At 47.4% G+C, this 13,547-nt stretch overlaps 1 protein-coding gene across 2 annotated transcripts in view; it reads right to left on the bottom strand.

Annotated features, from left to right (window-relative positions):
- The window catches only part of LOC6040869 (T-box protein H15), a 46,622-nt gene that overhangs the window by 8,497 nt on the left and 24,578 nt on the right, over positions 1–13,547 (bottom strand). For both annotated transcript variants that reach the window (XM_038255154.1, XM_038255155.1), the window contains exons 4-6: positions 7,778–8,063; positions 3,373–3,617; positions 3,224–3,235 (exon numbers count right to left, since the gene is read on the bottom strand). In XM_038255154.1, coding sequence (XP_038111082.1) covers positions 3,224–3,235; positions 3,373–3,617; positions 7,778–8,063 — 543 coding nt within the window. The remainder of the gene's footprint in view (positions 1–3,223; positions 3,236–3,372; positions 3,618–7,777; positions 8,064–13,547) is intronic.

Below are 13,547 nucleotides of genomic sequence, written 5' to 3'. Positions count from 1 at the left end.
CGCCCGCCGCGGGATTCTAACCGGCGACCTCTGGATTGTGAGTCCAGTGCGCGGTCCGATTGATCCACACGGGTGGTGCAAATACAAATATGCAAGAACAAATTTTAAAAAAGTAGTCAGTTTAAAGGAAAAACAAATTCTAGTCGGATTCAAAATTTCGTAAAAAAAAAAACAATTTTACAGCGCCTCGTCGGCGTATTGCGTTCTTTTTGTATTTCTAAAAGTATTTTGATACTAAAAATCATTAAAACTTTTCCTTAAAAAATTGCTGGCACAAATATTTTTTAAAGTCGGCCCGAAAAATCTGACGGCAAAATTTGTTTTTCAGAAAAAAAAATTGTTTTCGTCAGATTTTACATGTTTTAAAAACTAAGGATTTCAGAACATTTTTATTTTTAATTTTACAATTGAAGAAACAGTTTTATAAAATCTGAAACATAATCTTTTTTGAATAAAGATTTAGAAACTGAATGCCAATAATTAATTTATTCAATGATACTTTTAATGAAAAATCTAAATTTCACAAAAAAACATTTTTTCTAACGCCATCCAAACTTCATCCCTGCCCCTATAACCATTATCGCACTCTGTTTCATTACCAGCTCAGCTCAGAGTACGAGCCCCCATTACATCACACTCTCTAATGTCGTCCCCTCAACGACAACGACCGATGACCATGTTCCTCACACCCCGCCTGGCCGATCGAGTGTCCTGGTGGACCCGGTCTCCACACACACTATTTTGAGCCACTATGTTTTACATAATTTGATCGTAATAATTTCAAATTAAAAATTATGCTGCACTCGACTGATAAACCGGACCCCGAACGTCGTCCCGGTTCCTGCAAGAAACTCCTTACACTGGAAGGAGAAAACATGCTTTCCGAGTGCACTTTACATGACCATTTTCGCACCACCCTTCCTCTCCTGCCATTCTGACTTCTAATGCGTGTTCTCCGGGGCGAACATTGAAAAGGAGTGTTTTATGCTCCTGCTCCGGAACATTATAGCCCTTCCAGGTATCGTCGATAGAGGGCTCGGCGAACCACTTTTTTATGTTCACAATTTATTCAAATTATGCGTTAATTATGCTTAGCGGTTCTCCGTTGCACACTTCGGGGCTACTGCAACGCTGGACGAGACTTTAAAGAAGGTTGTTTTTCACACCTTTTGCGAAGTGACGGGCCACGGAAATCTCTGACCAACCTTTGACAGCCTAATGGGACAGGTGTGGAGACATCGGCCAGTCTGTAATTGCTCCGCCGCTACGCGGCGGTGACTTGAAACGCAAAATTAGACGTCCACGTGGTTATTAGATGCCCGGAAGGCTGGGAGGTGTCAACCGTGCGGAATCTATGGGAAAATTGACCCGTCAAACGTTGCGGCAGCGGCAAACTTCAAAGAGATTTCGAGAAAATTTGACCTTTAACGGGGTATTGGCGTACCGCTCGGCGCCACTGTCAGTGACAGTGCGAAATGTCAGTTTGACAGGTCACCTTGGTGACCGAGGGGCACTACGCATCAACTTTCTGCGTAAATTGAGACTTTTTCAAGCCGCATTCATCACAACCGGCGAAAACAACTAATGAATTCCACATTCATTAGCAAAATCACCCAGCTAACGACTCCATCCGCACACCCCTCGGCGGCTCACCTTTCATAAAACGCGATGATTTCTGCACCTCCCACTTTTTTGTTTTGTTTCTTCAAACCGCCGCCGACGGCTTGTCTAACTGAGAAACTCACACATGGGTATAGCAGCAGCAAAAAACGAGCTAACTTCCATTTCTAAATGAAAAGAAAACAATCCAAACGCGATCATTTCAACAACAATCAATAAAGAAGCCGCGCGATAAGCCACCGCAAAGAAGAAAACATGAAAAGAAAACATTTCAAAAGTGGGAACAAAGAAACGAGCGTCAAAAGGATAGCGCGAGAGAACAAAAACAACGAAAAAAAAAACAACAATGAAAACGTGGCGGAGAAACTTGGTAATTACTGGGCATCTCGTTTTATCTCTCCGTGGTCAACGGCGATAAAAGGCCGCCCTTTTGCGTTGAGTACTAAAAACACGTGTAAATTACGCTCCTAGGTCGTATACATTGCCGATTTTACGAACCCCTCGTCGAGGCCGTTAAAAAAGCAGTGTGCGGTAGCCTTATTGTCAATTTCTCGGCCGCCGCCAGCGCCGCCGAGCTGTCAAATCTTGAAGTGTCACGCCCTTGTCGAATTTTCGGCCGAATTTGCAAACCCCGAGGGCGGCCGTAAAACAAGATTTTAGTAGGGTTTTGGGCACGCTAAACGCCCCCTCGCTAGGGACTGGAGTCTGGAGAGAAGGTTGATGTCCCGATGATGACGCGCGCGCACCGATAAAAAAGGATGTCGTAAAAGGCTTCGGCGATCGATCCGGTTTTTCGCATAGATGAATGGTTGAGACAAAATTTAGAGTGGCGAGCCCCTCGGATCCGAATGTTGGCAACACTGCTGTCACTTTAACAGCGATTTGTTTATGTTTTTCATAGCATCAACAACAAATGCAATCTCAGCCCCGAAAGCCGTGTCGCATCTCAATTCCCGCTCTATGTCTCGCCTTCCGGCGGCATCGTCGCCATCCTTGACGATGACGCTTCCCTCTGGGCGCTGACAGGCCCATCTCACGGGGCGGCGGCTCTTTGTCGAGAGTCGCTGGGTCGAAGTTTTCCCCCGGAGGCAAACATCAATATTCCCGACACCATCACAAAGTGGCCCGGGAGAAGGGAACACACCGCGTGTTCCCTGTAATTACGCCCGGCTCCGGAATGCCGACGCGGCCCGGCCACTTCCGCGCGAGCGTCGTAATAATCATAAATATAACGCGATATTAACAGTCGTCATCTTCATCCACACACAGACTCTTTCCGATCGGCGATTCTTGGCCGCGATGCGCCTTGATTAATGGCGAAAAACTAACGCCGAAAACAATTATTTAGCCATAAAGCATTTCCCCGCCCCCCGCGTAATGCATCCCGGCCCAATGCTGCCAGGTAACAAGATTTACGAGCAAAATTAGCGTTATTGATTGCATTTGGATTGCGCGAGCAGTGTCTAGCCCCTCGGCGAGCCGCCGACGGCACAACTGTCAAAAGCGTCATTGCAAGCGTTAGCGTTAGAGCGAAGCGTTGTTTGTGGAGTTAGTGTCGTTTTAGGTTTGTTTTTATAGTTACGTGAATGTTCCGGATACTTACATGCCCGGGAAACTGAAAGATACAGAAAGGGTGCATCGTCAGTTTTGAAACAAAATTGAGGTGGAATTTGAAAAAAAAACTTGTATTTTTTTGCACTTGCTGCCGCTCGGAAGGATTTTTTTTTTTCGAGAATAAAAGTTGCAACTCACCTATCGAAGTCGGTTAGCCGGGACGAGTCCCGGAAGCCTTTGGCGAACGGGTTCGAGTCGATCTTGAGCTTGGTGATGAGTTGGTTCTGGTACGCCGTGACGGCGGTAAAGATCGTCTCCGGGAAGACGTACGTCTTGTGGTCGACCTCCTGCAGCTCCTTTGGCGTGGTGGGGATATTCTGGCCGGGCACGAGACGCACCAGGTGGATGCGCGGCTGGTAGCGGTGCATCGAGTTGAGGACAATCTGGAACGAACGAGAAATTGGGAACCATTAGTGACATCTGGCGAACTCTCGTGTGCATATGTCACGCGCAAATCAAAACTATAATGTGGCAATTAAAATTCAAACCGCGAGTTTGTGGATAATTTAATCCGGAAATAATATGTTACCCCACCTATCGGCAGTGCTCGTAAACTGTAGCAAATTAGCTCCCGACAATAGTTTCATCCCCGCAGAATCTGGGCCAATTAAAGACGCTGCAAAATGAACCGTTCTATATGCTGACAATGTCTTCGCCCGCACCGGATTAGACCGTGACTTCGTCGTCGTCGGAGATGAGCTGTGAAAAGCTTTAACGAAAGGCGAGGGAGAATCGATTTGTCCTACACACAGGACGGATCCACAACCAACGGTGCCGAGATAATCCTTGGCCGTCGGAACCTGTGTGTGCGCGCTGGTGTTGGTGTCCTGGACGTTGCCATGGCAACCAGAAGGGGTCGTCGTCGTCGGAGTCTGTGCGAAGGTGTTGGTGCCGGAAGATTAGAACATCGTTGGAGCGCGCATGTCTTGTACCAATACCATGGTAAACCGACCCGAGTGGGGGGGCGAGTTCCGGGGGATGTTTGTGTATGTCTGCTGGAGCAAGCGTGTTTAGCATAAAAATGGCTCTCTGTGTCGGGACAGCGCTTTGGATGTGTTGGCGAGGTGTTAGTTTGATAAATTAGGTACGAAGCATAAAATACGCTGTTGATGGCGGTGTCGTCGTCGGGAAGGATGCTCGAAACTTAACTACCGTGCCGAGTTGTTGGTGTGCGGTGTGGCCAGGGATGCTCTCGTGACAAATTGATCCCGTTTCCCGGGGCTATTTTTCAGACCGGAGGGGAGACGCGGGTTTTTGCGGTTTACAACGGTCGCTCTCTCTCTCTCTCTCTTGACCGGAATGCCCAGCTGGATGACCACTGGACCGTAACACCCCCCGAAGGAGGTAAACCACGTGGATGGATGCACCAGACGACGATGTGTTAAAATGTGACTGAAAACTATCTGTTATCGAGGCCGTCCGGAGAGACCCGGGCCCGACGTTTGATTGATTCTTCGGTCTGGCAACACTGCCGCCGTCGCTCCAGATTCAGCCAAGCGTTTCAATTAGGAGCCGTGTTCTAGATTCTACCGGGGACACGGAGTGTCGGGTCAAAGGGGAAGCGTGATACCGGTATAAATTACATTAATTTATATGTTCCTCCTGTGCCACACCACCGAGGTTGGAACCGCTTTGACACTAGGGCGACGAGGGTCCGCCCTCATACTAATTATCCGGAATGTCTCAATAAAAATGCCGTCCATAAATTATACTCCGTGCTGCGAGCGAGCGAGCGAGCGCCGGGTTGGGTCGGGAAGATCATCCTGGAGGATGAAACCCTCTTCACTTTTTCCAAACCTAAAAAGCGAGGGTGGACCGTTTCTTGGGGCGATATAAATGTACACATGTACACTTTAACCTCAAACAAACAACAAACAAAAACGGCAGGGGTGCCAACATGGCTGTTCAAGCTGCTGCTGCTGCGTCTATTGTTTACCGAGGGTTCGCTGGACCAATTGAGGTTATGTACAAAGTTTTTCTTCCCTTCAAGGGGTGTGCGCGCGAGGGGGGGTGTTTGCCGAGCTGTCGTTTGGGTAAAAAGTGCAAACACAATGCTAATAATATTTCCGACTGGAGAACGTCGGGCAAAAAAATGTACGGGAAGAAACTGTGTGTAATATACACAACGACGCCGACGAGGTGGAAATAAATTCACACAAACAAACGGATGACATCTCCCCGAGGGAGAAAGATTGTTTCAGATTAGCGTGCTAAATTCCCTCCATTTGTTCGGTTGAGGTTATGATTCGTTTTTAATCTGGCTGGTGTGGCCCCGAGGGGAGTGTTGCTGTGTACGACTCCATTATTGATATTGGCTTTGGCCTAGCCACTTATGAATCGATATCAGTTTCATCAAATCGTTATTTGTACGGATGAGCTCTGTGGCAGGTTTTCCGCCCTTTTTCCCTTGGAGGGGGTATTTCAGCACGGAACATGAGTTAAGACAGGAAATCCTATCCGCTCTGGCGGAGCTGGAGTGGCATACACGCTAAACATTAATAAATAATAAACATTATTTGTTTCTTTTGTTGCGTGAGCCGAGGGGAGCGTCACTCGAGCAAATAAGAGAAATGGCGCTGCGTGCTGGAGAAATGTCATAATCGATCACCGAGGGGTGATTCACAAGCTTATTTCGAAAAATTTTGTTCATATGCATTCCGTCAAATTCAAAATTGAGTGTTTGGCATTGTTGCCAGTTTCGTTTTGATTTGTGTTAAATGTGCTCAAAAGTGCAAAGAAACGGACAATATTTAGCAGTCATTTTCACCGCGGGGCTAATCAAAACAAACTTCACCGGCCCCTCCAAAAACCGCACGCCCATGTCACAACACGCTCAAACCGCTTAATTCCGATCAGCCGGGCTTCGGAACCAAGTAGCTGTCATAATTTAATTATCATAATTCTCCCCCCCTCTCGAAGCCCTGTGCAGAGTGCAGTTTATGCACCGAAAACAAAAAATATATGACACCAAATTGCGAAAATTAACCGAGGAGAGAGCGCGCAAGCGGCTTGCGTCGGCTCCAAACTACAAATTACGGAACCTGCAGCAGCTGCCAAGGAATTATAATTTTGCGCCGCGATGACCTCGGAAGAATGAAACTTTTTTTTGTGTCGTTACTTTGAAATTTGCGAAAGTACGCAGGCAGCGCTTCGCGCGCTGGCATCTCTGCTGTCAGTTTGCGTCGCGTTGACGAACCGTGTTGATGTGGGGCGACCTTCGGTCGCGCGAGGTTGATTGTGACCAACCGGTTGATTAATTGAAAACCGGTTTCGGAATCGTCGCAATCGCGGCTTGGTTAATTAGCCGCCATGTTGACAGTTGTGGAGTAGCTGTGCGTAAGCACCGAGTTGCCAGCAAATGTGTTAACTCGTGAAAATGGTCGTATTTTGAAACTGGAGCACGAGGGTCTACAAATCGTTGCCTCGTAATTAATACGAATATAAATGGCACTAAAGATAACTAGCAAACGGCGTTTTCGACGAGGAAAAGGGAAAACGCGCCGAAAGCGTTAAAAAACAAGGATTATTTCCTTATGCAAATCGGTTCGCCCCTCGGTGTGAGCTGTCAAAAAAAAAAAAGAGTGTGTGTGCGGGAGAAAAGCTCCATAAAGCCGAAAAATGGCGCCCTTTTCAAGAGTGGGGCCCACGAAAGGCCGAATTTCCGTAAATGAAGTATAAATTATTGTCTTTATGAAAGCTAATTATACTCCGGGGTGCGCGATGTTTTCGTTAGAGAACCGTGTGTTTGCGCTATCGATTTTGTACCAGCACGTGGCCGTTCGTAGGCGTTCTAGACTGCTGGGCCCCGGGTGGAAAAAATACGGTTATGGTGAAATTATGGAAATTAACCCCTTCTCAAGGGCCAGAAGGAAGGCCTCAAACGGTGCCATCATTAAAATATTGTTTGTTTTTATGACCTTCATAACACGAAACGATCATCGCACTTCATAATTTCTCAAAGTTCCGCGTCTGGGTCGAAGCAGAGACGGAGAGAGAGAGTCGCGTACGCGACTTAAAGATTAATGAAACATGTCACGATGCACTTGTCATCTGTCAAAACAAAAGACAGATGAAAACTGGCGCGTCGCGCCAATGTCAGCCCAGGCGCCCCCTATTTAGCCGGTAAATTGACGATGAAGAATGCGATGAGAGAAATCTCCCGGTCTCCCGGTTCTAGGATTCCGGGAACCCGTCAACGAAAAAAAAAACAAAACAAAACCCGTGACACATGTAGACAACTCTCGTGGGTGTAATGTTACCACCGTTTTGGTCCCCACTTTGACAGGCAGATACTCATCGCCCCCTTGTTGTTGTTGTTGTTGTCTGACTCGCACGAGCTAGAATTAAGTCAGGTTGAAATAATTTGACAGTTCGGCAATCCCTCCCGAAACACCAAAGTTCATGTTTTGGCCGCGCAGAACCCATGTTCCGGGGGCGCGCGCCTGCACCCGCGGGGGCTAATGATCCAAAATTTATCATGATCGCGGAACGTGATTTATAAGATCGTATCAAATTACAAGCCGAGCGAGCTCGGAACGCTTACCTGGCCATTCTTGTCCATCTCGTTGTTGGTGAGCTTGACTTTCTCGAACGAGATAACCTGTTTGCGCAGGGCGTCCGCCCCGATCGGGGTGTCCGGATGGGCGTACAGCCGCGGCGGCGGCGGGGGATCTGCCTTGCCGGCGACGAGCCACGCGGACCGGTGGTACGCGTAACGGTAGCGCCGGTTGTCCACCGGGACGACGTCCAGCAGGACCACGTACCGGTCGGCAGGCGTAATCTGGCGGAGCGGCCCCGAGAAGGACACCCGCACCGTCGGGAACATGCGTCTGGAAGAGAAAGAAAGTGAGGTTAGAGCTAGCTGTCAATCGTCGGGTAGACGTCATGAAGACTGCACGATGCAGGATTCATAATTCTGGTAGACATTTCAAAAGGTTTAAAACGAAAAAATATTTTCGAATTGAGGATCATTAAAAGTTGGCAACACTGCATCCGTATTCTTTGTTTACAAACAATATTGGGTTTTATCAAATGGTATGCCACTCTTCAAAGACAATTTTAAATTTTATTTTAGTATTTTGACATTTTGGCAACACTGCAAACGAAATCATTATTTACAAACAATTCCAAGTTCATCGAGGGGCATGTCACTCCAACGATTACCGTCCAAATTTAGCAAGGACCATTTTCGAACCATTTCTCAAGAAGTTCCAAACATCCCCCAGTGATGAAGCCATTCAGCCGGGAGTGCCCGCTGACGTCTGTCAGGAAAAATGTAACGCCGGCACGCAACCAACATGGCGACGGAAGTGACTGTCAACCCGAGCCTGGACAATTTACGACTCCCCCGAGAAGAGTGGTCGGGCAATAATAACCGCGCGCGCCTTATCGGGGTCATAAAAATCTAAGATTTTCGTCACTACCGAAAATAACTCCGACATTTCGGCGGGGAAATCAGGGCCGGCCCTCGGTCGTAAATCTTAATTTAATAAAAAAGCAAGCGAGTGAATATCTCTATCGAGGGGGGTGACAATTCGAGCCTAGCTCCGGAATGAGTTATTAAATTAAATCACGAGAGCCAATGGGCGGCGGCAAGTTGGGCCGGGTTCGTGTAAGTGGTAGGCGTGGCGGTTAATACGAGGTGCAGATTTTCGATTTTCAACGACCGCCGAGCTGGGCGACGACGACGGCGATGAAACGCCATAATGACTTGATTTGTGGTGATAGTTTTTTTTTCCCGGCCTGCGGACTTGAGCTAACGCTAATCCGGTAAAGGTGCCTTTTTTGTTGGGAGGTGAAAATGGGCTGCGAAGTCGCCGTTTGAAAAATGTGCACGAAATGTCAAATTTGATCACTCGGTGCGTACCGAGGGGTGCGTCACTCGGTGAAGATTTTATTTAAAAAATATCGTCAGTTTGACATTTTGAACAAAGCGAACTCAAGTGTGATTACCGAGGGGTGTGTCACTCGGTGTACATATTTTTAAAGAAATTAGATATTTTGACATAACTCTCCCAAACTTTCAAAACACTGCCTTGCACAGTGTTCCCAGCAACAACGCAAGCCTCATTTCCGTCCGGTTCTCGATGCTATCTTCGGTCGAAGCTCGCTCTCGCAAAAAATAATAAGCAAATATGACTGACCGGTAATGAATTGGACACCGAAGGGTTGCCCGAGGGCACCAACCGACGACGACGACGTGCATTAGCATTTTTTTTCATCGCAAAGCGCGCGCTTATCGCAAATTATCGCACCTGGGTGCGAAAGAGGGACGCGCTTTGACGTTTCGTGTGCATCGGGACAAAAACGGGAAAGTCATTTGAGCAGCTCTGTTTTTTCGCTGAGGACATTTTCCGACTCTGTTTCGAACATGTCAGTCAATTAGTTGCTGACAGATGATATGGGAATGCTGATGGGTGCGCAACTTGGGAGGTTTTGCGCCCTTCGTTATTAATTGCGCCCGAGAAGTGTTAAAAGCGAATACTTCTCGTTCAGTTATTAGTCAATTAAAGTGCCTTTCGCTGGGAAGTGGGTAATAAACTGCAAAGCACCGGTGGTGCGTAGTAGATTCGCTCCCCTCGGGGGCCCTGTTCAGGACACGCACCGGCGGTTTCTGCAAAGCAAAAACACATCAATACAAGATTGTTGCAATTTTCTTTTATTGCGGAAATCATTTCAGAACATTCTGCACATAATCATAGCCATCGTTAAGATAATAGCACGCATTCCCAGCAACAGTCCGCTTTATATCCAACTTTTTGTTGCACCTTTTCTACCGCCAACAACACAATTTCTTCGATATCGCCTCTCTCGTACCCAGTTTTGCATGGTTCTTACCCTTTTTGCACTCGCACTCGTTCACACACATAACCCACAGTAATTGAATATTAAATGAGAGGCTAAAGTGATAATGAATCTAAGCCTGATTAGCAATTCAAAGCAGCGCACACTAGCGCTTGAGCTTGTGTATTCATTTATTAAACGAACACGACATCAAATCCACCTAAGAGTGCAAAAATCACTACAATATCAAAATTTTCACATCGTGATATCTACACCCAAACGGTACCCTTTACGTCAAAAATCGTCTCCGAAATTTCATCACCCGATATCAATCCCTCTCACCAGCTGTCGCAAAGACAACCCGACTCTCTCTCTCCCTCTCACCTGCGCCAATTTGCACATGATTTTTCTCTCTCCGCTAGAGCGAGCACCCGTACACGCTCACACACACGCTGCACCTTGCACAATTTCTCCGGCCCGCAAATGTTTGCTGAAAATTAACACTGCAACTCATTATCGCGATCGGAAACCTGTGAACAAGCGAGGGAACAAGCGAGCGAGAGCGAAAAACTGCTAGCAAACGCTCTTGCTAACGCTCGCTCCCTTGATTGATCGCATCTGTCAAAGCGTTAGAAGCAGGGAAAAAAGGGTCACCCGAACCAAATTTCAATTATGTAAATTAATTTTTCGATTTGTGCCCGGGCGCACCACTCGATTAAATTAATTTCTTTTCATTAGAAAAGAGTGCTCTTTTCGGCGCAGCCAAGCAGCATGTTTAAGCTCTTAATTAACATTGAAACAAACGATTACGAGGCATGTTTTGGCGCTGGTGTTTTCGGTCGGAGTGGAGTGGTTTTCTTACGGGGAGAGAACGGGGGTGGAATTTATTACACCTTTTTCGAAACGAGCGCGTGGTCAGCTCGAGAGCAGAGCAGAGCTCACGAAAGGAAACGCTCGGAGATGATTAAATTAACGTGATAATTTTAAGGTCCCAGTTGTAATTTATCGGACCGATGGGTAGCCGGACGCTGATGGTCACCCGACCTAATGCCTTACTGGGGTGAGTTCATTAATAGAAAGTTTATCGTTTTCAATAAATAATAATTCCGACGGTTTTTGTTGATTCGGGGAAGCAGACTCTCCAGCTGGTCGATATTTCAAACCGTAAGGTGCGTTCGTTGATCAAGAAATGCACAAACTGTTTCGGAAAAGCGAAAAAAATGAAGTTTACATCTAGTTGTCTGTGGTAAGCGCTATTTGACAACGAAAAACGAGGGGTAATACAACTAATCAGAATTAAAGTTACACAATTCACCACCAGATGGCTTCAACGTCATCGCTGCCGAAAAGCAAGCCACAAAAGCACCCCAAAAAATCAAGACCTTACTTCCGCAAACTGACCTGCCCGCGTGACAGTTGCACAAAAGGGCAATTACGACCAGGCATTGTTTGCTCATGCCGCACTTGTCAACGGCACACGCAAACGCCACCGGTTTTTGATGTGTGCGCTGACAAAACAACAAAAACGGAAAGGAAGATTCCGCACGGACGACAAGTGGACCGTAATTGGTCCCGCATTTTTTGTTCGTCCCGCAACTGTCACCGTGACGTGCGGCGAAAAATATTTGTCACATTCACACGTCACTGATTTTTTTTTTTGTCGCTGGCGTTGCCAATTTCACGTGGTCGTGCAATTTAGAGGTTATGTCGAGCGCGCGCGCTAGCTGTCAAGCGGTTGACAGCTGGCGGGTAGTTCAAAACAAAAAAAGCCGCGGCCTATAATTTGCACAAACCGTCGTGACCTCCGCCAAATGACCTGGCGGCCTCCTTTGATCCAACCGGGGGAACCATATGTCGGTTCCACTTTCCACGGCGTTCCTTCCTGATTAAAATGTAAGCCCGCGAACGCAAATTATGCTAATACGACGAGCCCTTCTGAATGTTTGCCCGCCTTCCGTATTCTTTGCGTGCGGGAACCAAGGCCTGCACCTTTTGCGGAAGGGGACCTCCGTAAATGATCGATGGGGATCGCCAAGGACACTTGGCGGCGCGGTCAACGGTGTGCGATCAACAAAGTGTCGCCCTTAATGGCAGTTGAAATGACACAATTTATTGGCAGGGTTTTGGGCGGCAGGTGAATTTGGGCGCCCTTTTGGGATCGATTTACTTTTGGACACGCGGGTTCATGTAAGAAATGTCTCGGATAATTGTCGAGAATTTTAAATTGCGTGTAAAACTAGAGCGAGTTACATGATAGTGTGTAAAATAATGTTGAAAATAACACGAGTCAATTAGGTTGCGTGTTTCACTACACTTTAATGGTTGTGGACGAAAATGTAAAGCTTAATTTCAGAGTCAGAGTCGGAGCAAGAGTCAGAGTCAGAGTCAGAGTCAGAGTCAGAGTCAGAGTCAGAGTCAGAGTCAGAGTCAGAGTCAGAGTCAGAGTCAGAGTCAGAGTCAGAGTCAGAGTCAGAGTCAGAGTCAGAGTCAGGGTCAGAGTCAGAGTCAGAGTCCGGTGTCTGGTCAGCTGTCAATTTCTTCTACATTTCTGAGTCCTCCTACCATAGATGGACTTTAAAGACAAGACACTGACTATTTTGCAACTAACTACCCCATTAAGTTGACACCTTTCAAAACCAACCGAAAATCAAAAGTGTAAATTGAAATTGGCCCCAAAACTCGATATTTTGAACCCCCCAAAAAGCCCCAAAGATGACGTGATCGTCGCTTAATGTCAAGGTGTACGCTCTCGTCTCGTTAGTTCTCACCTGCTGTGCAGTGCGCGGCCAAATGCACAACGACCAGTGCAGTGCAGTGTTGCGTTCTCCGCCCAGAGGGGGGTCATCCGCGACGTCGTCGTTGCAACTGTCCAGGCCACAAATATTTGTTATTCGACCACCACCAACAGACGCCACCAGCATCGCCGGCTAAAGAGGCAAAATGTTGATGGAATTTAATTAATTTATTATTTATTATCGCTAGTTTACGATTTTTTCGCGCGAGAGATGGCGCGCGCATCTCGTTTCGTTTACTGTGTTTTGCATGCGGGGCAGGACTTCAGGTTTCGCGCGCGCAGCGGAAAAAACGGAGAGATGCAAAAGTGTTAAATTTATGATTATTTAAGGTGCACCTTTTCCAGCGGCTCCCTTCCGCGCACCCCTCGGCCCGAGGGCCGTGGTTATCTGCAGTATCGCTGGTGGCCGTGGCGCAGTGCAGAAGCGATCCGGCAATGATTATTTATGTTTTCTCCCGTTTGAAACGTGATTGGCTCGGTAATATGTTGGCGGTTTTGACGTTTCTGCAAACATTCTCCCCGTCCGGGGTTCGCTGCACGAACGGTGGCGCCACGGGGCGGACGGGAATTGCGGTTGACATTTGGCGACTGACGCGAACACGCGAATGACTCGCGCAATCAACGTTCAGCGTTAGCGGCAAACGCTCGCCTGTCGCTGGCTCGTCAATTTGACGGGGTGCGATTTCTCTCTCTCTCTGTTTATCTGTGGTAGAACCCGTCGAAATATTTCACACGT

The sequence above is a fragment of the Culex quinquefasciatus genome, chromosome 2, assembly GCF_015732765.1.
Source record: "Culex quinquefasciatus strain JHB chromosome 2, VPISU_Cqui_1.0_pri_paternal, whole genome shotgun sequence".
NCBI lineage: Eukaryota > Metazoa > Arthropoda > Insecta > Diptera > Culicidae > Culex > Culex quinquefasciatus.
This window is presented reverse-complemented; position numbering and strand designations above follow the sequence as displayed.